The 22,355-nt window shown below is 44.9% G+C and overlaps 1 protein-coding gene across 2 annotated transcripts in view; it reads left to right on the top strand.

Annotated features, from left to right (window-relative positions):
* The window catches only part of SIN3A (SIN3 transcription regulator family member A), a 35,167-nt gene that overhangs the window by 1,502 nt on the left and 11,310 nt on the right, over positions 1-22,355 (top strand). The window contains exons 2-11 of one of the 2 annotated variants that reach the window (XM_010571637.1): positions 7,367-7,587; positions 9,231-9,407; positions 10,862-10,968; positions 11,467-11,749; positions 14,110-14,361; positions 14,895-15,047; positions 15,390-15,548; positions 16,820-16,909; positions 18,351-18,469; positions 20,584-20,794. In XM_010571637.1, the coding sequence (XP_010569939.1) occupies positions 7,399-7,587; positions 9,231-9,407; positions 10,862-10,968; positions 11,467-11,749; positions 14,110-14,361; positions 14,895-15,047; positions 15,390-15,548; positions 16,820-16,909; positions 18,351-18,469; positions 20,584-20,794 (1,740 nt within the window). In that variant the 5' untranslated portion in view covers positions 7,367-7,398. Of the gene's footprint in view, positions 1-7,311; positions 7,588-9,230; positions 9,408-10,861; positions 10,969-11,466; positions 11,750-14,109; positions 14,362-14,894; positions 15,048-15,389; positions 15,549-16,819; positions 16,910-18,350; positions 18,470-20,583; positions 20,795-22,355 lie in introns of those variants that run through there. The other variant, XM_010571636.1, reaches the window with a different exon arrangement.

The raw sequence follows: 22,355 nt of genomic DNA, 5'->3' as shown, positions 1-22,355 counted from the left end.
CCCCCCCCCCCCATCCTCAACTTCCCGGAGAAGTTGCCATTAAAAACCTTTTGCCGCTCGTTAAACCGCCCCCAACACCACCACCGGGGGGCTGCTCCGCCGCCTCGCACCAAAGCGGCCCCCGGGATCACCGAGGAGTTCCCCCGTGGGTTTTCGGAGAGCCCCCCCCATTGCGGTTTTTTCCAGCTGAACCTCCGCGGCAATCCGTAAGGACCTGTTGGAAGCGATGTGTAGAGATCTACGGAAACCGGAGAGCTCCTCCTGCACGCGTTAATTATCGAGCGTTTTTAATAGCAAGCTGGCATCCTTTTTTTTAACGCGTCCTCTCCGTGCAGCGCTGTGCCTTGAACTTGTCAGAGTCTCGCACTTGATGTGGCGGCCCTCTTTCTTAATTCTTCAGGCTGTTGGACGTCCGTAGAAACCGCTTCAGGTTTTTTCCTGGGGCTGCAAGAGGCTGGCCGCGGCAGTCGGATAGCTTTAAAAAAACACGAGCGCGCTTTTGCGCCTGCTTAACCAAATACTGTCTTTTCTGCCTTTTCCTGGCCCGGGTTTGGAATGAGTTTTAAGAGTCATTATTTGTGCAAATAACACGTGTGTTCGGCACGCTGGTGGAAAGAGCACGTCCCGGAAGAAATGCGTTTGTTTGGACTGCTGAAATGGTGCAAAACTGAAAAAATAATTTGTTTAAAATAGCGCTGGAACAAGTTACCAAAGGCATCTTGGGCTGCGCGTGGATTTTTAATCTCCCGCGCTGCCCAGAGGAATCAAAACCTGCTTCCTGTGCTGAAGTGTAGCTTAAGGATGACCCAACACCTTACATTTCTTTCCTAACTTGTCGCTTTTATATTCATCAGTTGTGCTCAAAGGTGTGGGGGCTCAGTAAACAAGTGGGAAATGCCCAGCTTCTTCCAGTACAGCTCTATCTGCACTTCAGTCTTCCAGTCCTAACTTGTAATTTTATTTTTTTTTAAATACAGTTTCAAAGAAGTATACATCGTTCTAAAATACGGTGCCGTTAATACTATGTAATAAAATGGCGCCTTATGTTAATGTAGTAATTTTAAAGCACTTGTAAAATTCCTTCATCACATAAAAGTGCCTTGGCAGCCTAGTGTCATCCTGCTCTTGATCTCCGGGAACAGAAAACCACTTTTTGGGGTCTTTTCTTCCCTGCCCGGGTGAGGTCAGCAGTTTTTCAGGCCAGTGCGCTCTTTGCAAAAGGAAACTGTGCTTTTTCACCCCAAAGGATCTCCTCCTCGCCCCTCCCACCCACCGCTTCTGGTTAAGATACATGGTCTCAGTGTGAATTTGTTTGAAAAGCTTCAACGTGATCGTTCACCAAATAATATGGCAGTAATTTGCTAAAGTTTGGGGAAAGTCTGGGTGATTTAGACTGCTTTTGCAAGCAGAGTGGGGAAGGGGGATGCTCTTCCCGCCCCCCCTGCCCAGCCCGGATTGCCGGAGGAGCCCTCCACGCAGGCTCCTGGCACGTGTGGGTCTTGGAGCCGGGAGCATCGCGTTGGAATTGGCAAGAGGATCATTTACGTTTCCAGGATTTATGAATCGTTTTCTGTCCAGATTGCTGTTCTGGTCTTCTCCAGCATTGGAAAGCTTTTATGGCTGTTAAAGCTGGAACAGAAAAGAGAGTCCCGTAATAGCTGTCATTTCAGGCTGGTAGGCAGGGGGTGCGCTTTTGGGGACGCGCTGCTTTTTTCCAACTCCTGTGGGGTCTTGTCTCTTTTTATATATATATATAAAAAAAGAAAAAATAAAAGTATTCTGGTAATTCTCTCTGCACGTGGAGAAAGCATACTCGAGAAACAGGGCAAAACGATGCTAACCTCTGTATTGAGTGTAAAGCTCGGTTTGGATCATCTCTTTGCAGTGGGGTTTAACACCCAGGCCGTTCACTGCTCTGGCAAAGCCTTACCAAATTCTTACCCATCTGGACGGAGATGAGTGGGGTTTATTTGTGTCCTGTCTGCTGCATGCTGGGTGCTGGCATGTCATCCGCAGGCTGTCATCATGTCACCTTGCAGAAAACTCTCCTAACTGCTCCAAAAGCTTTGGATACTGCTTTTCCAGCACCTTTTTCTTTTGGATACTTCTAATTTCATTTTGGAATGACTATCCCGTCACAAATGTGCCCCTGTAGTGGGGTCAGGGGCTTATTCCCATGTTACAGGTGAGGGATCCGGGCTGTGTGGCACCATGCAAAAAATATACCAGCGGTTGCTGAACAAGCTGGGTCATGTTCTGGAAGTCGTGCGGCTGGGTTAGTGCACAGACAGCAGCGCTGCTGGAACCTGAGCCAGCTGCTTTCTAGCAGGCACCGTGATATACAGTGTCAAAATCCTGTGGGGGACTTGTCCCGCAGGACATCCACGATGGCTCTGGGATCAGAGCAGCCCGTCCACGGTCTGGAGCCGTACCCGAGTCTCACGCTTGCTGCTCCCAAGTTTTGAGTCCTTCCTCCCTCAAAAGGAAACCTTTCAAAAAAGCCCCCACATGCATTAAACACGTCATCTGCCTCTATGCCATTTCCTCGCCCTTTTTCAGAAGGGTCCTCGCTCTGCGGGGACCAAAATCCTCTCTAGCAGTGCTTTCACAACTTGTTTTGTGAGGACGGTGTTTATCCACAGGCTTCTTGCGGTTCCAACAGGTGCCGAGGCAGCAGACCTTCCCAATGTGCTTTCTTCCTAGTCTCTATTTGCCTTTTTCTTTTCGCTTTTGATTCTGACACCTACTTAACAGCTGATCTCTTAATGCCAGAAGACCCTCCTTATCTGATTGGAAAACCTGAAATAAAAAAATCAATATAGGTTTCTAGCTATGCAGATTTTTGAGATTTTATTTGGTACAAAGCTGGGGAGCAGAGCTGCTGTGGGAGAGGCAGTTTTGTGAGGGAAGAGGAGGATGCCCAGGCTCTCTCACCTCCGTTGCTCCCGCAGAGGAGTGAGCGGGCAGGAGGGGAGCTGGGTGTGAGGAGGGAGCTGTGCGGTGCTCTGCCAGCTGAATTCAGCCTTGTCCCCGCTTTGTTCCTTCTCTTTCTGTGTCAGTGCTGCTGCTCCTCTCCTCTCCGCAGTACCAGAGGGGAAGGGATACGCTCCACTTACGTTTACCGGTCCCACTGGCTTATGTGAGGCAGATGGATGGGGAAATCCTCTGATGAAGTTGGCGGGGTAGAATTGCATAATTCTGGGGGTGTTACCGAGATGCAACGTACCTTTTTAAAATTTTTTTTCTTGCTTTACCAGCTGAGGATCCTGTGCGTGTTTGCAGTATGTCTGCCTGATGCACCCTACCTGTAGTCCTAAGCAAAGCTGGTGAGCTGGGCGGTGGCACGGGTGGGAAGATCAGAGGTGTCTTCCTACACAGTGTCCTTTCCCTGTGAAGGGGACACTAAAAAACTCAGGGGGGAAAAAAAAAAGTTTTCATCCTCCTGTAGGCAAGAATGTTGTGTACTCTAACTGAAGTTAGAAGATAGTTTGGGTCAAAATGATGCTGGGGAAAGGGGATGTGATTCTCTGTGGACTGCACAGAGTGGGACTCAGTCTGTCCAGTTATTGCTAAGCTCTCCTATGTGTCTTGGGTTAATGCTTTTAACAAAGGAAAGTAACTGAATTTTGTGACTTGCTTTCAGTCTTGTGCAGTCCTTGCTGTGTTTTGGGGGCTTTTTTTTTTTTTCCCCCACCCCCAAATTAAGATTACAGATGATACAATTTGAATTGGGGCTTTCTAAATCTTAGAGTCAAAGTCCATAAGGGGATGCCAGAAGTGTGTGCTACATTTCTGAGAAGACAACGTAAAACAAGCGTAGTACTGTTCGTAATGTCGCCACAGTGGAGGGCAGATAGCTGATACAAGTCTTTGAGGCTGCTGATTGCAATTGTATATTTATCCTCAAAATACCTTTCCATATTAGCTGGGCTTTGCCATCAGCAAGGATGCTGAGAGAAATCAGTTGTCACCGAGGGTGGAAGTGGGTGGAATTGCCCCTTTGAGCAGCAGGCTTCGGCTAAATCGGTTTAAAATGACATGTCTAGTCTTGGGTTTCATCACGGTCTTTCTTCCTTATCAGCTGCCTGGCGTGCTGTAGGAGGGGTAGGACTTGCTGCACAACAGATCTCTCCAGTTTTTGAATGAAGGAGATCCTTGGGAGATGCCAGGTCAAGATCAGCAGGACCTCAGTGAGATGAATGCACTTGGGCAGCATTCAGCATCATATTTTCTTCTGCAAGATGCAGACCAGTTTCTGCTCTGGTGCTGGTTTGCTCACTCCTCAGTGCTTTCCCCTCTCTGTAGAGTTTCGGTGGTGGTGGATGCACAGAGTTAACATCACTAGTCTTTGTCTAGGTAAAGCAGAGCACTGAGATCATCTCTCTGCTAGGATTAAAAAAGCCTGTGAATTAGTAGTCTTCGTTAAGTGGTGGTCTGCTGTGAGCCACTCTTACACAACAGATGCAGACCCTAAGTAGGAGTTTAGCAAGGTGTTAACTAGGAAGATTGACTAATGCTATTGACTATTGCCTATAATATTGACTCTCTATTCATATATATTGACTGTAATATGAAATTTTAAAGTTGAAGCAGGTACAGTGCTTGGATAGAAGCAGAGTCCAAGCTCAGCTAGCGAAGGTGGGGGGAATTTGGAGGGAAGAACCACCTTACAGGAGCTTTAATTTTCACTAAACAGAAGCTTTAATGTCAACCATACAGCAAACTAGGTTTCTGGAAGATTGCTTACTTGGTCTGCGAGAATCAGGAGTGTCAAAACCTGATGTTCATGCTGCTGGTGTGTACGTGGTAGTGTATCCTCGGTGCTACCGCGATTCCCACAGCCTCACAGGGCGGAGGTGTTTGGTGGCTCCACGGGGAAAAGGCTTCTCAGTCAGCCTAAGGTGGCATTTTAATCCTCATAAGGACACATGAGTCTTCCGGCCATCTTCTGTCCTCAAACAGCCTCTGCTTTAAAGGTTGGTAAGTCCATCCAAAGTGACAAGTGTGGAGTGTTGCTTTGGGAAGTGAGACACAAGGGTGGGACGCTTAACAGCCGCCACACCGCATATACACCATGTGTATACACACACACACACACACCCCCCCCTTATCGCAGACAGTGTGTTAAGCCTACTGGAACTGTTTCACTTCTTTATAGCAAATCACATGTGAATTTTTTTTGAGAATGTTCCTGCTTTGTAGATATTGTGTGTATGTGTCTGCAAACCAGCAGCTCTTGGTTGCTTCTCTAGGGAAGGAAAGCTGTTGCACTGTTGAAAGGGTAAGGGGCGAACCAGCCTGGGAGATCAAAAGAAAGTGGAAGGACTGGCTGGGGTACCAGTGTTTAGAGCAGAAGGGTATCCAAGTTGGTGAGTGGGTTATAAATAGATGCCATCAAAGCTTTGCCCAGACTTTACTCATGCGGTCAGCCATTGTCATGCAAAATCCTGGCTAGCTCTGCTCGTGGGATGATGGTGCGTGGCCAGGTTTGCCAGCGTTGCTCAGTTTAGTCCCAGCCCTATTAGCATAAAACTGTACGTTTTTACAAAGCTAAATGCCGGCTGTGCTTGAGGGGAGTAGCTTCAAGTTAACCTGCCTAGCTCTTTATTTGTCAGCAGAGACCAGCTGAATGAAAAGACAACCAATGCAGGCACCATTAGCAAAATGAGCTCCTGGAGTGTCCCTCTCTGCTTTCTGAGTGTATGTTGGAGGTCAGACCTGCTTAGGATTTGTAACTTGTAAATAAGATCCAGTGAGCAAGCTTTCTCCTTTACTTGGGTTGAGGAGTCCTCCTCTGCCTCTGCCAGCTGTATTCTACCTGCCGGGTCCTTTGGGGACCTGATAAGGGACTCTGTTCGGATAAGTTAAACTTGAAGAGCAACTCCAAAAAGAAATGAAGTCATCTTCCTTCTTGTTCTATCCCCTCCAAGTAAGAGGAGAGACTGGTAAAGAGAGACACGGAGGGGAAAACACTTTGTTGCCCAAAGCCTGTGTTTTCAAGCCCCTGTTGATCTATTCTGAACCTCTGTGCTGCTGGCTCCCATTTACATATTTGACGTGCACTGAGATATTGGTGAATGATCTTTGGGTTCTTTGGTTAATGACGGATTTAGACTGTGGAGAGCTGTCCTGACTTGGTAGATGAGAATTGGCTTAGTCAGCTGTTGTACCATTATTCTGGGGGAACTTCGTTCCCTCTTGTTTTTCTCTGTGTCCACATTAGCAATGAATGTGTTTAACTGCACTGGAACTGAAAAAGACTTGCTTTGGAGAGGTCCTGATGAATTAGAGGCTGAAGAGGGTGGATTTCACTCTGTTCTCTGTCCATCAAACACCTTAATAGTCTGCATGTGCTTTTGAGCACCCAGGGGTCTGATGAACAGCAGATAACATCTCAAGGATGGCAATAACAGTCGATGCATAGAAAACAGCACTGGAATTTGCTTGCAGAAAAGAGTAGGTGAGTAGTTCAATCAAAAGAGCGAAGAATTCATGACACTTTTAGGAGCGGGACGGTGGATTTGAAGTGAAATGAAGTTGCACAAGGACAACTTAGAGTAGGGCAGGAACATGCCTGCATGTCGGAGGAGAAAGTACTGGAGAGCAAGTGGGAGAGCTGCTGAGCAGTGCTCGCTGGCTTCCCTGGCAGGCACGCAGGATGCCAGCTGCAGTGCCTGCTAGCGCTGCTCCAATTTCCACTCTTTGGCTTGTGCTGGTGAGTGGGGCCATGATGCTAGGAGGATCACAGCCGTGTGGCATACGATATCCAAAATACTACTGGTAGTGAGTCTCTGGGTTTCACTGAGGTTGCACGTCTTATATGTCTTAAACAGAGAACGCTTTATTTTGAGGCTTTGTAACTGATTGCAGAATCTGACTATTCTTCCTCCCCCTTTCACATTTTTAAAACATCTCTCCCAGCTGACCATCATCCTGCCTGGACTCTCCAGGAGGCTTTTTCTGCTTTCAATGGAGGCAGCTATGTCCAGGCTGTGTGTATGTAATGCACTCTCCCTCAGTCTGTTGAGTTTAAATACTGCGTTCAATGAGCTTTGCATTGCTCAGGGTCTGCATGTGCTTAAGATGCCCATGCTAGCAACGTCCTTTAAGTGAGATTGAAGAAATCATTAACTTTTCAGCAGAGTATTTTGTTTCCAACAATAAGGCTGTGTTTTTTGTGATAGAACATGAGTGCATATTTTATGCAGAAAGCTGAATCTTAATTCCACTTTCCTATCTTAAGATATCAGTAACCTAAATGAATAGACAGAAACTTGCCCTACCTGCTCTTGGTGAACTTAGCATCCGTGTTGCTGGCAGGCAGCAATGAATCAATTGCATTTGTTAATTGGTCTGTTTTTAACAGGTTTTGTAGTGCTTCCCGAGCATGAATTCAGAATGAAGCGGCGATTGGATGAGCAGGAGTCACCTGTGTATGCGTCGCAGCAGAGACGTATCACCAGCAGCACTGACGCTTTTCAACACCAGCACCGTGTGCTTGCCCCGGCACCTCCGGTATATGAGGCGGTTTCGGAGACCATGCAGTCTGCCACGGGGATTCAGTACTCGGTAACTCCCAGCTACCAGGTGCGTGCGTTCGTCCCTTTGCCGCATCTCAGCTGCAGTCCTGCTGTGTGACGAGCCAGCACCATGTCATTTCTTGGTAGAATTCTGTATTTGAGACAAGTTTTATTTTAGTAACCAGGGCTTCCTGAACTAAAACCAAGATTGGACAATGCTTATCATACATCTCATTTTAAGCACTTGCTTTAAGACTGTCGGCTTCATTCATGTTCAGAGCCACCTGAACAAACGTGGTGTCGTTTGGCTTTTTTGAACATGATTCTTTAAATGATTCTCTCAGATCATGGTCTCTGAATCCTAGAGGCAAATGTGTGCAGGGCTTTTTCTCTATTTTTCTCTTCTTCACTGGGAAGAGGTTTGTTCTTACAGTTGCTCTGTCACAGGTGTATGATATCTTGGGTGATCTTAAGCTTAACAGACTGGCTCAGATCAGCATTTAGATTGCAGAGTTTCAGGAAAATTAAAATGTTTCAGAAAACATTAGCCCAGGGTCATTAGGTGGCACCCTTCCCTCTCTTGCCTCCTTTGCAAGGAGCTGTCAGCTGGGGAGAGAAAAAAAATGTACTTTAAGAGTGCACTGGAGATTCCTTCCAGTGAAAGACTAGGGAAAAGCTGTTCCTGTGTTACCTGTCTCTGCCATGTTTCTGGCATGTTGCATCTTCCACGCTTGCATTGCTGGTGAGCTGCCCTCCCTGCCTAGTGCCTGATTTTACACACAGCTGCTTCTTTACTGCTGCAGAAAGGATGTTCACACTGATAGTAGCAGCCACAGAGCTAAAGAGCCTGCAGGCAGACACTTGCAGGGACTGGAAGAGGGTGTGTTTGTGCTGGCAGTCCTTCCTAAAAAGAACTTGGATGGACCAGTAAGCAAAACGTTTCTTGTTCATGAGAAGGATTAAAAAAAGTATATCCCATCTAAAGGAGGCTTGAATGGAAGACTAAGTTTGTGGAAAATGAAAAGCAATTTACTTGTTAAAATTTTTTTAAAGGCTCTTTTAACGGATTTTCCAAGTTGAAACTTTTCTGGTTTAACATATGAAGGAGACCCAAAAAGTGCACCCCTTCTGTTCCTTGCCCTGTTTTTCTAGGGGAGATACCAAGCTGAGTTTTCCCCTGAGTTTGCTGGTGCCAGAGAGCCACAATTTGACTTCCAGTACCAAACTGAATGGCAAGAGTGTAGAAGCTCGTAAACATTCATTCATTCAGATTATTGCTTGTGACACATAAGTGTCGTAGAGAAAAGAGAGAACCTTGACTCTGTCAGACTAAAAATCCCATTTTATGTCCCTTTTGCAGGTCTTTATGTTAGTGTCAGCGACTAGACAGCCAGTGAGTCTGCAGGCTGGAGGGAACCTGTGTTTGTAACTTGTTTTCAGAGAGGGCTCTCCTCTACTTGGAGTATAGGATGAGAGTTATCTTGTTTCATTGTTAGGTCTCTCTGGGTCATTGTTGAAGAAAACAAAAGATATTTTTTCAGTAAGGTTGTTAGCAGTCATGGTTAAAGGTCAAACCGACTGTATCCTGCTTCCTTAAAATTTTACTTGTATACCTGGGTCTGGGAAGACTGATCTTGCTCTCCGCCTGCGCAGCAAGCAGAGGTGGCTGCAAAGCCGTAGCTGTACGTGACGTCCTCTTTGCCTTGCCAGGTGTCGGCCGTGCCGCAGAGCTCGGGCAGCCATGGGCCAGCCATCGCAGCCGTCCACAGCGGCCACCACCACACCGCGCCGGTGCAGCCTCACGGGAGCCAGGTGGTGCAGAGCCACACTCATCCCACCCCACCAGCCGTGCCCGTGCAGGGACAGCAGCAGTTCCAGAGGCTCAAGGTAACGCTGAGCATTGCTGCCTTAAGTAAACCAACCTCTGCCTAAACCTTTGGGCAACCGGGAGCCTTTTTCTATTTGGTGCGTAGGGGAGGCCGCCCTGCAAAGCCAGCTGGTGACTTCCTAAAAGCTTTCTTGACAAGGCTTAGATGCTTCTCCTCTTTGGAAGACTGTTGAATGCAGAAGGGGACTTCTCTTTCTGCTGAAACCCTGTTGTTTCAAATACCGTAATGAAAAATGGACTTGCTAGGAAAAGGTCGGGGGCAGGAAGGAAAAGGAAGAAGTATTGATCAGAGTATTCATAGGAATGGGTTAAATTGCCAAAACATTTGGTGCTTTTCTGAACACATGGCTTATGTGGGTGGTTGTGTGGGAGTAATTTGGGAGTAAGGAAGGCTCTATTCTTGGATTATATGCTGTAAAATCCTAAAAAAGAGAAAAGTCCACCAAAAATAACCCATTTAAGTAGCTACATTTGGTTCAGCTCTAGCGAGAAGGCCACATATATATGTATTGATGCCTATTTCTTCGTCTCTTCCAAATACGGTGCAAGTCTTTTCCAGTTTCAGTGGAACCCACTGCCTTGTTGGGTGAGAGGCCAATTCCTTTTGCAGAATGTGGAACACTTCATTTCTTGAGACCTCTGAAAATGGTCTCATAATGTGTGGTTCTTTCTCCCAGTGATGGCAAATCCTCTGCCGATGCAAGATTCGGGCCATACATAATGGCCTTTCTTCCTTTGTTGTTGTTTAATTTCAGACAAAAGAGAGGTCCTGTGTATAGCTCTTGCAGCTGAGGAACGTGTGGCCTGGCTGTTGGAGGCCATAGGGGACCCAGAGCTCTTGCTTTAGTCTGTGGCTGTTCTTTCAGTACATCTGAAAATTGGATGTTGATACACGAATGGTTCATAAACTTCTTGCTGTTTGAGGTGTAAAACAATTTACCGCCCACAGTTGCCATTTTTGAAATCCTTATATGTCGAACTGAAATGTCTGGCTTTTAGAAAAAAGTGCAAGCGTGTACCTGGCAGACATCTACTACACTGAGTATGTCATTTCCACTTTCTGCTTATTCTTAGACTTCCATAATAATTTCCACATATAAATGCAGGAAAAATACTCAGTCTAGTTCTGTTTATCCTAGCAGTCACTTCAGTGATGGTAAATTTGGAGTATGTTTTTTTTTTTTCCTCTGAGTAATTCTGCTGATCTGTGTTGCTTTTTTTCCTTTTTGTTCTTTTTGGTACAGTTTTATCTTGTGAGCCAGGAGTGGGGAGTGAGTATCTCTTATTCAAATGGTGCTGGTGGTACACTAACCAGGCTCATGATCTTTGCTCTTTAATTCCCTGCCCAGGCTCAGGGCTAACAGCTGTGTTTTCAAATAGTGTGTGTTTTGCAGAACAATGGAGGTGAAATAAAATCTTCTCTGCTATTATAACCTGTGTGTTCTGTCTCCAGGTGGAGGATGCATTGTCCTATCTTGACCAGGTGAAGCTGCAATTTGGTAGCCAGCCGCAGGTCTACAATGACTTCTTGGATATTATGAAGGAATTTAAGTCTCAAAGGTAACAAGCTGTGTTTTGCTTCTTTCTTCCAGGTTAGAAAGAGTGTATGCGGGCATGGGAGCACAAAGCAGGAGTTAAATTCTGTCCTTCCATGTGCAGACTAACACACCTCTAGCAGTAGTGTAAAAGCAGTTGTGTGCTTTCTCTTCTGAAAGTTAAATGCATCCCTTCATTTCTACTAAATCTCTGCTTAGAGTGGGAGTTCACAAGTTCAGCCTTGATAGCTGATTCATCTGGCTGTCTGGTTGTCTGCCCATTAATAATGGTCAGACTTGGGACTAGATCTCATAGATATAAAATGCTGTCTGGGCTAATAAAATAATTCTAATGTCATTCTTAAGTTCAGTAATGTATTTATAGGAATCAGTTTTGCTTCGTTTCATACGTTAGAGATGATAAGCTTAAAAATTCTAGTGGAAAATTCTTGTGTGGAGAACTCTGTGTACCACTGAAAAGTTCTTAGAGGATTGTGACATTTTGATCTTATTCCTCCTTTAGTATTGACACTCCAGGAGTGATCAGCCGCGTATCGCAGCTCTTCAAGGGCCACCCAGACTTGATCATGGGTTTCAACACCTTCTTGCCGCCTGGTTACAAGATTGAGGTGCAGACGAATGATATGGTGAACGTGACAACACCAGGGCAAGTTCACCAGATCCCCACTCATGGCTTGCAGCCCCAGCCCCAGCCCCAGCCGCAGCATCAGTCACAGCCTTCAGCGCAATCAACCCCAACACCAGCACAGCCAGCGCCGCAGCCACCACCTGCCAAAATCAGTAAGGTAAGAGACTTTGAATGACTATACATTGATAATGTGGGGATTGTGCTGCCTTCGGCTGAAATTGTTAGGGAGCTAGAGAGCAAAAAAGGAACTTCCACACTGCTTTTTCATGGTATTTCTGAACCTGTATGTTCTGCTGCTGGATTAGTTTCTCCTTGTCAAACTTCGAGGTGCATCATAGTTTATTTGACAGTAATTCAAATAAGCCACCTCAAGGGTTTGGAAACGCCTTGTTGCTTTCAGTGGGGAACTGAAAGGTGCTCAGAGCATCTGTTAAAATGTACACACATTATTCAGGGAGTGATCCAGCTAGCAGTCCCAGGAAAAAGATCCCTGAAAAGCATTTGATTTTGCAAGAAGGGCCTCCTAGTTAAAGCACTGGGCACATGTTGAACTGCCTGCTTTTGTGTATGTTGTCTCAGAGTAACTGAAGTCCCAAGAAATTTCCCATAAAACAGAGGCCATGGTAAAGATGTTGTTCTTGGTGTCAAAGTATGTGTGTGGTTTCAAATGCTTGGAGCAATAAAGCCTTTAAAAGAGCTTGATTAGTTATTTGGTAGATTCTGCATTGCTTGAAGTCTTGTTTTCAGATTGGACATTTTTTGTAAAAGAATCTAGTTCAGCCATCAGCTGGATGGGTGCAGCAGTTATTGGCAAAATCTATAGTGCAAGAGTGACCATGATGCTGCCTTTAGGTATTGGTTTGTGCGCCTGAAGCTGAGACCTTTCAATAACAAAGGCAATTTGACTCTTGTTTTAGTCATAATCCAGATGCTACTATCCAACAGATGTATTTTATGTGATTGGAAACAGAATAGGATAATAGGCATTCGAGGAGCTTACTCTAGATAAAATATCATGTATTTTAGCCTCAAAATGTGGAAGGATTTGAGAGCCTTAGGGAGGGAAGGAATCCCCAAAGTTTCAAGGGTTAGTCTCTAAACAGTACAATTAGCTACCAATTGGCTGGAAGAGAAAAAAAAAAAAAAGGAATATGTGGTTAGAAACCAGCAGGATTTAAAACGTTGCAGTTAGATGATCTCTAGGCAAACATTGGTGGACTTGCAACCTCCTGTTCAGAAATGGCAAACAAAACGTGCTAAAAGATCTGCAAAGCTAAGGCGTTCCAGAATTAACTTACCTGTGCCAGATTTCAAGGCTTTTTTCTGAAGAAGTAGTACATGCTCTCAGTGAAGAGGTAGTAGTCTCTTTCTCATCACTGTGGGCTAAGTGTTTTTCTCCCCATCGACCTGCTAAAAGTTGAACTGTTTTTGCTGAAACTTTAAAATGAATCCGAGGGACATGCTAGATAATGAGGTGAGATTTCCTTACCAGACAGGTAAAGTTGTAGGTAGGCAAGGCAGGATCTTGTAATAGGATGCTTCTGGCCATCCTAAGACAGTTATCTACACTGTCAGTCATGAAAACTCTTTGTAATACAAGTTTTGAAGTTTGGAATGTGAGAGGAATGAGTACTTCCATTGCCATTTAAAATTGCCACCTCAAAACTTTTGCTAGTTTTCCTGTGGCTGTTAGGTGTCTATTAGGAGTATTCAAAATAATTACTCTGAGAGCCTTATGTGCCTGCTCTTTGTCTCAATATTGAAAGAAATTCCAGTTTTCCCTTGCTGTTGCTTTTATGCATCCCAGAATTCCTCACTAGGGGCAAAATAACTCGCAGTGTTGGAGCAAGCCATACCTATGCATTTTCGCTCGGTTAAATTTTTCAGATAGTGTCTCTCTTGTCAGATTTCAGTCAAAAACAATTAACAAGGAAAACCAACTGTTAATAACAACAGCTTGAGTGGTCCAGGTGTTTTGTCTTCCTGATGAAGTGTCGTCTCTACTGGCCCACTAAATATTTATGTATTTGCTTTGGATAATACTTTTCTTCTGCTTAGCCTACATGTATCTGTGGTTCTGTTGATCTGTAAAACACAACTCTGACTGTGAAACGGTTCTTCTTAATTTTGACTCTTAACAGTAGTTTCTGCTGAGCCACTAGGAAATGTTGGGTTTATGAAAGATACTGTTAAAATTCTCTAGACCTGCAAAGGCAGTAATTGTTTAGTAGCAGTTTAAAAAGACTGTTCTTTTAAGGAAGTGCAGCAAAAGTCATCCAGGGCTGGTATATGGGAAGAGGTTGTTTGACTGGATGTGGTAGCAGGAGATTTTGTCCACTCGATATATTCCAGCTCAGAGGTATCTGTATTGAATCCGTGTTGTTCCACTGTTGTCATCAGATACAGTTACGTGCTGGGTTGTTTCCTCTGGATATGGTCCGTAAGTGGAATAGAAGTGAGTTTATTCCAAACGTAAAGGAATCTGCTAATTTCTAACATGGCTTCTTTTCTTCTTAGCCATCACAGTTGCAGGCACATACTCCTGCCAGCCAGCAAACTCCCCCGATTCCACCATATGCATCACCACGCTCGCCACCAGTCCAACCTCATACGCCAGTGACAATCTCTCTGGGAACCACACCATCCCTGCAGAACAATCAGCCCGTTGAGTTTAATCATGCCATCAACTATGTCAACAAGATCAAAAATCGGTTCCAGGGACAGCCAGACATCTACAAAGCCTTCCTGGAGATCCTCCATACATATCAGGTGAGTGTTAACAAGGCAGATTTGAGTATATGTATGGTTATTTCTCTTTCTTTGCCACGGGGAGCTAACTGTCCAAGGCTTGCATTTGGGTCTTCTGCTGGATTAGCATTGGTCAGCAAGCTAAGCAGAATTCTTGCAAATTAGAAGATTATGTAGCAGCATGAGATAATAGATTTCAGTCCGTCATCTTTGTTAGCAAGTGTCTGAAATGCCTTTTTAAAAATCGTATTTGGCATGTTTTCATGAGAGTGGGGCAGAAAGAGACAACATGGCTGTAGTACTATGTTAGAAGTAAAGAAACCACTTCCTTGGTCAGAGTCCTACTAATCCAGGCCCAGTTGGGCATTTAGTATATATAAGTATATACATTTAGTATGTGTAAATATCATACTATTAATATAGTATGATTCTTTATGTGAGATGCTGAGACCTTTGCTGTTTCATTCTTTGTATCGCTGAGGGTTTTTTTTTCTTTGCCACGTAAATAGTTTGTGCATCCTTTCTTCTTATGCTTGTCCTCTTTCCTATGACAGAAAGAGCAGCGTAACGCCAAGGAGGCAGGAGGTAACTACACGCCAGCTTTGACGGAGCAGGAGGTGTATGCGCAGGTGGCTCGCCTCTTCAAGAACCAGGAGGATCTGCTCTCGGAGTTCGGGCAGTTCCTGCCTGATGCCAACAGCTCTGTGGTGAGTCATCTTGGAGATAGGCTGGAACTGAAATACCTAGTGGAAAACTGTTCTGTGTGTAGCCAGAGTTCAGAAAAATGTGCTTTTGCTGTTTGTTTCTTGGGTTTTTTTTTGGAGTGATCTTTTACTGAGTGCGGGAATGGGGTCAGGGTGATAGACTGTGTTTTCTGGCCATAACTTGTCTTTTAAGTACAACCCCTTTGCCTAAAAGGGTTGTTCTAAGACTGCAATAACTGCAGTAAAATATATTGGTCATCTAGAGCTAGGAGGAGCAGGCATATTTTTTTGCCTGGATGCGTGGAACTCAGCTCTAATGGTCTTATGGGTTTGTCTCTAAATAAGCTGTTAAGTAAGACAACTGCAGAGAAAGTGGAATCGGTAAGAAATGATCACGGTGGCACGGTGAAGAAGCCACAGCTCAACAACAAACAGCAAAGACCCAACCAGAATGGCTGTCAGATCCGACGGCACTCGGGAACTGGAGCAACCCCTCCGGTGAAGGTAAGAGCGTGTGCTGCTCATTCAGCAGCCCTGTTTTTCCCAGGAGGCTGTGGCAGAGCGGGATGCATTTTACAAGTCTGTGCGATTTTTGTGGCACAGGCTGCAGCTTGAGAACACGGAAAGTAATTCTCACCTTTAAAGGAAAACTTTTTGAAGTCCTTGTTTCTAAGTGCAAGGCTTTGTCTCTGATTTTCACAAACTGGTGATGTTATCTGTACCTGAGGGTGGTAATAGTTACTTTACTGGCTTGGGAAAAATAGGGCTTTCCCCAGTTATTAGGATGCTGCAGAATGTGTGGGGGTAGTTTTCTTGGTGAATAAAGCAGTGTTTAGAGATGTGGAGTGTGGAGGCAAAAGTCTCAGTAAAATCGCAAAATAAATTTGTCCAAAATTTGTAGCAATGTTTCTAACGCACGTGGGAAGATAAGCTGAGGGAAGGATAAAGGTGTGCCTGAAAGCGTTGTTGTAGAACTTGGAGCAGATGCAGTGGAATCATGCTTGCTCATCTTTCCTATGATAAACCTTATAATACAATGATGAATGATTATTCTTGTAGCAAAGTTTGCCCTTTTCAAATGACGCATGTTTTGAGAGAACAAGGCTGTGGCCAGGTGGCTTAGTGTTTGTGCATTAAGGATAAGTTTGCCTGCTTTATTTGAGGGTGGTATATCTTGCTTTGTGATGAAAAGCATTAGCAGATGTAATAGTATCATTTAAATCCAGTGATTTACTTCCCCTTCTGCCCTTTCTCCTCCTCTTCAGATAAAGGGCAGCAAAATAAAACACAATTTGGAGGCAGCTTTTGGCCTTTCTGAGGATGTAGAGTGTAGTGCTGGTATGGGGAAAATAAAGGATCTTGCAGAGGATTGCAAGAGAGAAAAAGAAATATGATAATTTTAGGGAGGTGTAAGACTTAAAGAACTGGGTGAGTGATAGGAAAAAAACAGATTTATTTTGGTAATTCTGCAAACTAGCTAGAAGGAGATGGACCATAGAGTGACTTTTTCAATCAACTAGTTACAAAAGAGGACGCAACAGTGTATTAAAAATATTTAGAGTTCTCTGCTACTGATTAACCTTTAATAGATTAACCTGTGACACACACTTTCATGGAAGTTTCCTTCCAAAAAAGCCACCTTTCTTTTATTTGAAAGCAAACAGTGGGGTCAGGAAGCTGAAACTCTTGTGTGATAGATAATCAAAATATGGCAACTTGCTCTGCTGAACAGCCTTTTTTTTTTTTTTCTTGCCTTTCTTTTTTTTTGTTAACAGAAAAAACCGAAGCTGCTTGGTTTAAAAGACCAGTCTTTGGCAGAAGCCAGCAAACATGGTGTGGGGACAGAATCTCTCTTCTTTGAGAAGGTGAGAAGCGAGATTCAGAGAAAGCCGTCTTGCGTCATTGATTTATGTTCTTCGCGTGTATACATCCGGATTTTTATCACAGCGAAGTATGTGATATATATACCACCCTGATAACATTTGTCAGCTTGACCTCAGATGTATTGTGCGACCTCTAAGTCAGATCCATTGAATATTTTTAAAAGACTGGTGATCTTTTTTAAGGGGTCATTTGTGTCTTTTCCCCATATATCATTCTTCGGCTTTTCACCCGCTGCTGCTGCAGGTTGTTTGCAGGAATGCGAATTTTTTCCTGTAATGCACACTCCAGATTTTTTTCACCTTTACGAAATCCCCATACAACCGACGATGTGTGTGGCATGTCTTGCTGTGTTGGCACAGCTTGCTGTACCCATCCACAACGAGCTGCCTGCAGTGTGGGAGCTCAGTTTACAAAGCGGCTGATTCATGTCGACGTTGGGTTTTTTTTTTTTTCCCTGAGAGATGAATCTAATTAATTGCACAGTTGTTACCTGTTGCTGGTTTACCACACAGAACAAATGAGGATATGTGGGATGTTTCCAAGTGGTACCTTGGTGTCTTCCTTAAGATGTCCATACATTTCCTTAGGGCTCAGAGGGGAGTTATATAGTGGATGTAAACAAGCCTTTTAAGTAATATTCATGTGTCGATGAAAGTCTTGGTTACTCCCTGATGATGTGGTGCATTTTGCAGCATGCTGTAGACCAGCTAATAGTAACTGGGAGCCAATCTATTGCTCGGAGGATGTGTAGGTGTTAACATGAGTAAACCTAGAAATCCCTGCTGTAGAGTTATAACCGTAATGACGAATGTCTTAATGATGATAGATCTCAGTCTGAAGCGTAGATGCTAACTGTTCTCGTGGGAAAGGTAATGGTGTTGGGATGAACAGTTCGGTTTCCTTGTACTGTGAAGATAAGGGTTACAGAAGCTGGCTTATCTGTGATAACCCAAGCTGTAACGCAGGCAGAGGCTGGAGCAGTATTACCCAGGGCACAGGTCTGTTACCCCTGCTCCCTACTTGCAATATTCTCTAGTGTTTAAAGGCAACCTGGGTGAGTTTGTGATGCTGCAGTTATGACTGATGTTGTCCGTGATTCCAGCATTTCATAATCCATCTGTTAGGGGGTTCTTTAAGGGATTTAATTCTTTACTTGCAACTCCTTTCTTCAGAGGAATGCACTGGGTGCTGATGTTGCAGGGCATACGCAGCACGGAGATGGCTCACATCAGTATCTGTTCTTCTGGCCCGGTGTATGGGGCAAGTTACCCTCCATTCAACTCACTTAAAGATTTGCGTTCTCATTCCACGTGTAATCTCTGTGCATCAGTGGGAAGCACAGTGTTGAATCCAGGTCTCCTGAACAGTGATAGCATATGCAGCCTGACAGCGACCGTTTTCCTCTTTTCTTCTCTCTATAAGGTCCGCAAAGCTCTGCGTAGCACAGAAGCATATGAAAACTTCCTTCGCTGCCTGGTTATTTTCAACCAGGAGGTGATCTCCCGGGCTGAGCTTGTGCAGCTCGTTTCTCCATTCCTGGGGTAAGTGGAGCCCATTTCCTTAAGCGAGGTGAGAAGTGAGAAGTTTAATCCGCTTGGTCTGTTTCCATTACAAAGCCAGAAAAGAAACGCTGACCTTTGTGGTCGTTCAGGGGAGTGCATCTCATGTGGTTGCGTGGCACAGAGGAGGAGGAGGAACGGCACCCTGGGAGCTGGGCAGTGGTTTCTTGGGCCACAAAGTACATCTGAGATGGAGTACCCCTGCGCTGCCCACTTCCTCCGCTGTTGGTTGACTTTTATCTGGATAGCCTGCCACTGCTTAATTGTCTGTCCACTAAACGGTTGCACAGGTTGCTTCTGTGGCAGTACATTCTCTGATCTCCTGTTCCCTCCAGCTTGGCCTGAGTGTCATGAATGTACGTGGTAAGGTGCTATGTGCTGCTGTATGGGCGGGAAGATACTGGCAGTTCTTGGAAGCCCTTCAGTGGCTAATACTGTGCAGGTGCCACATGCTGTAGGCTTTCAGACTTTATTGGAGCAGGACAGTAAGGGCCCTGCTTCAGTTTTCTTTCCAACTTCATGCTCTTCTGCACTACCCTTTTCTATTCCTTACCCAAGAGGAGGTGAGAGGGGGATTCCTAGCTGTGTCTTGGCTGGCAGGCAGGCAGCATTCAAGAGCAGTGCCAGTACTGCTTGTTTTGTTTCTTCCTTTTTCAGAAGAGCAAACAGAATTATTTAGCAGCTTGTTATTGCAGTGTCTTGCTCTGGAATCATGGATTATTTCATCTGAGAAAAGATTGACTGTCTAATTACATAGGAAATGCCCCCTAAAAAAAGAGTCCTGTTATAAACTCACTAAAATTTCCAAAAAGCAAAAAGCAGCTGAATTCTGTCATGAAGCCAAAAATGATAAGCAATACTATAGTTTAAATAGGAATTATGACTTCCATAATTGCCAGTAGTGTACAGAACAACTCTGTATTAATCAGCTAAAACTAACCAATACCCTCTCATCAACTTTGGGCGGCAAGATTAATGGTCCTTCTTCCTGTGAATTGAGTTCCTGGTTCCAAGGGAGAAGGCAATAGCAAGGTAAATTGGGTTCAGGACCCCATTACGCTAGCTACTGTGCAAAGAAACTGCCCCAAGGAGCTTCCGCTCTCTCTGTAGCTCCACTGGAATTAGTCAGGCATCAGCAGGATGCTACCTTTAGCTAGGAAAGGTGAAGTATTTGACAAAAAATTCTGGATTTTCTCCCATGTGCTGTCTGTGCTCCTAGCTATAAGGGTGAATATCTGTATTGGGAAAGGTATAATACAGTTTTCTTACTCTGGAGTTGGACATTATCTTCTGTCATGTAATGAAAAAGCAATAAATGAGCAGTGATTCAATTAGCCTCAGTAACAGGTTCAATTCCTCATATTGCTGGAGCTTTGCATGAGATAAGATGAGTTGAACAGATGCAGTATTTTAGACTAATAAATTCTTCAGAAAACTTTCCTCTACAAGCAGGTGAACTTAGGCCTTGCAGGCAAAGGCTTCTCCATAATTTGTGCTGGTCTGTGTAGTCTGGGGAGGCAGCACTGGTCAAAGCAATCACTCAGCACTGAAACATTTTGCCAGAGTTACAGAATCACTTTTCAGTTTCTTCTTGCTGCTTTTGGAAAGGAAGGGTCTGCTTTAAGGTTAAGAATGTTGGCGAACAACTAGGGATCTGGCCTGGGTTCACTGCTGGGACAGTTTGGGAGACCCAGACGTGACCCTGCAACGAGCGCTGCCCCTGCAGTGAAAACTTTGGCTGCTCTTCCTTGCTTATCACTTGTCTCGTAGGGACTGTACCCACGAGGCATGTGGAGGATATATTGGTGCTTCTCTGTGTATCCCTGGCAATATGAGGGGGTAATCCTAGAGCACCTTAGTTGCACTGAGAGAGCAATCCACCACCTGATCAACAAACAGGTACTCGCCTCCCGTTTGATCAGGCTCTGTGGAAGTGGGATTGAGCAGAGAGGGTCCTCTCTCACCAGACTGATAATTCAGAGGGTCGTCTTCGACACAGTCTGTCTGTAGCAATCAATTGTAGCCTCAGCATCACAGCTCAGCACTGTTTGATTTCTACTTTAGCTAGTTTTTCACTTCATTCATTTGATTTTTAGGAAATTCCCAGAATTGTTCACTTGGTTTAAAAACTTTCTGGGGTATAAAGAGTCTGTTCACATGGAGACGTATCCGAAGGAACGGGCTACCGAGGGGATTGCCATGGAGATAGACTATGCCTCCTGTAAAAGACTGGGCTCCAGCTACCGAGCCTTACCCAAGAGCTACCAGCAACCCAAGTGCACAGGGCGGACTCCACTGTGTAAAGAGGTAAGATGCTCTCGGATGGGAATTGTGTGACAGAGGAAGGCTATTCCCAGCCTTCTCGGAGGGATGGAGCAAGGACAAGCAGAACAGAAGAACAGGATGGGGAATTTATTTTGTATCTGAGTTATGCTGAAAAGTTTCCCAGGGATGTCAGGGCACGTCTGCTCTCATGCAGTAGAGTTGTGCTGCTGCCTGCGCCCCAGAATTGGGGCTGGGCATGGAGCTGGGGCCAGGCAGCTGCCTGGTTAGCACTGATCCAGCACTGAGCCGTGCTGCTCCTGCACCCAGGCATGTGCGGGCATACCATCCTGGCTTGGGATCATCATGGTACGTGTCGGAGCCCGAGGTGAGCACACCCCGAGGTGTTCCTAGCGGCAAATGAGCACTTGGCACTCCTGTAAACGTCTGGATTGTGTCCAGCAGCTATGGCACAGGGCGAGGCATTGGTCTAGGAATGGGTTATGCTGGAAGCTGGCTGGGAGTTGCGATACCCATGTGGCTTTGATGGTTGGCATCAGCTCTTCTCCAGTGGTGCTTGTGAAAGGGTTGCGTGAACCGTTGGGGAGCAGCTGGAAAAAAACCCCACCAAATAGTTGTGATGTTTAACTACTTAAATAAAATGTAGGGGCACTAGATATGTATGATGTTTTACGTAGTATAACCTGTGAAAAGAACATTAAGATTACAAACTTAAACAGTCTTAAGTAGGAAATGACAGAACTAGTTTTCTGTATGGTCATAATGTGATCTCAGGGATCTTTTACAAGGTAGTATATAATTCAAGATTATTGCTACCTTTTTACCCAAATTCCCACTTAGTCTGCTTTCAGAGTTGTCTCTAGTCCAACTCTAAAAGGAAATCACATTTTCTGTACAGATTCTCCCACATATCCCTCAAATGCTTCTTTCTGCTTGAAATGCTAAGAAGACCTCTTGTCTTGAGAAATGGTGCGTTGCTTTGGGAAATTGGCTCCCTACAGGGAGCCAGCCTTCTTGGTCAAGAGTCAAAGCTGGTCTCCCAACAAAGTCCTGCAGGATCAGATGTAGTCACTGAGTCCTTTAACGTGTTGTAATGACCTTTTGATCAAAGTGGGAATGGTACTGGCTGATCCTGTTCCTTCACTGGTGTTGAAGGTAATGTTTTGGAGGTGAGTGAGCAGGACTCTTGCTGAAGGCCAGTTAATAAACATGCTGCTTAAGAGCATTCACCGGAGGAGGGGAGAGCCCCAGAAATCCCTTCCCTGGGTGACTGCAGTCAGCAGTGGCATCCACACAAATAGTGAGGAGAGTGCTGTTCGGAAACATCACGGTTTTTGTGTCCTTACGCTCCGTGAGAGATGAGGCGGACAAATGTGGGTGACCAGTTCATGCAGTTAGTGGTGGTGATAGGTGTTCAGCTGAAGTGGTGGCAAGATAGCGAAAACAACCTGGGCAAGAGACAATTGTAAGTTGTTTGTTTTTTTTTTTTTTATCTATGTCCTGACATGTCTCTCAAAAGTGTCTTTTGTGATGCAGTTACAAACTTCTTTTCATGTGAGAATCTAATGACTCAGTTGTTCAGGCT

Source organism: Haliaeetus leucocephalus, unplaced genomic scaffold (assembly GCF_000737465.1).
Source record: "Haliaeetus leucocephalus isolate CR32 unplaced genomic scaffold, Haliaeetus_leucocephalus-4.0 Scaffold339, whole genome shotgun sequence".
Lineage (NCBI taxonomy): Eukaryota > Metazoa > Chordata > Aves > Accipitriformes > Accipitridae > Haliaeetus > Haliaeetus leucocephalus.
The sequence above is the reverse complement of the archived record's forward strand: the minus strand, read 5'-3'. Positions and strand labels throughout refer to the sequence as shown.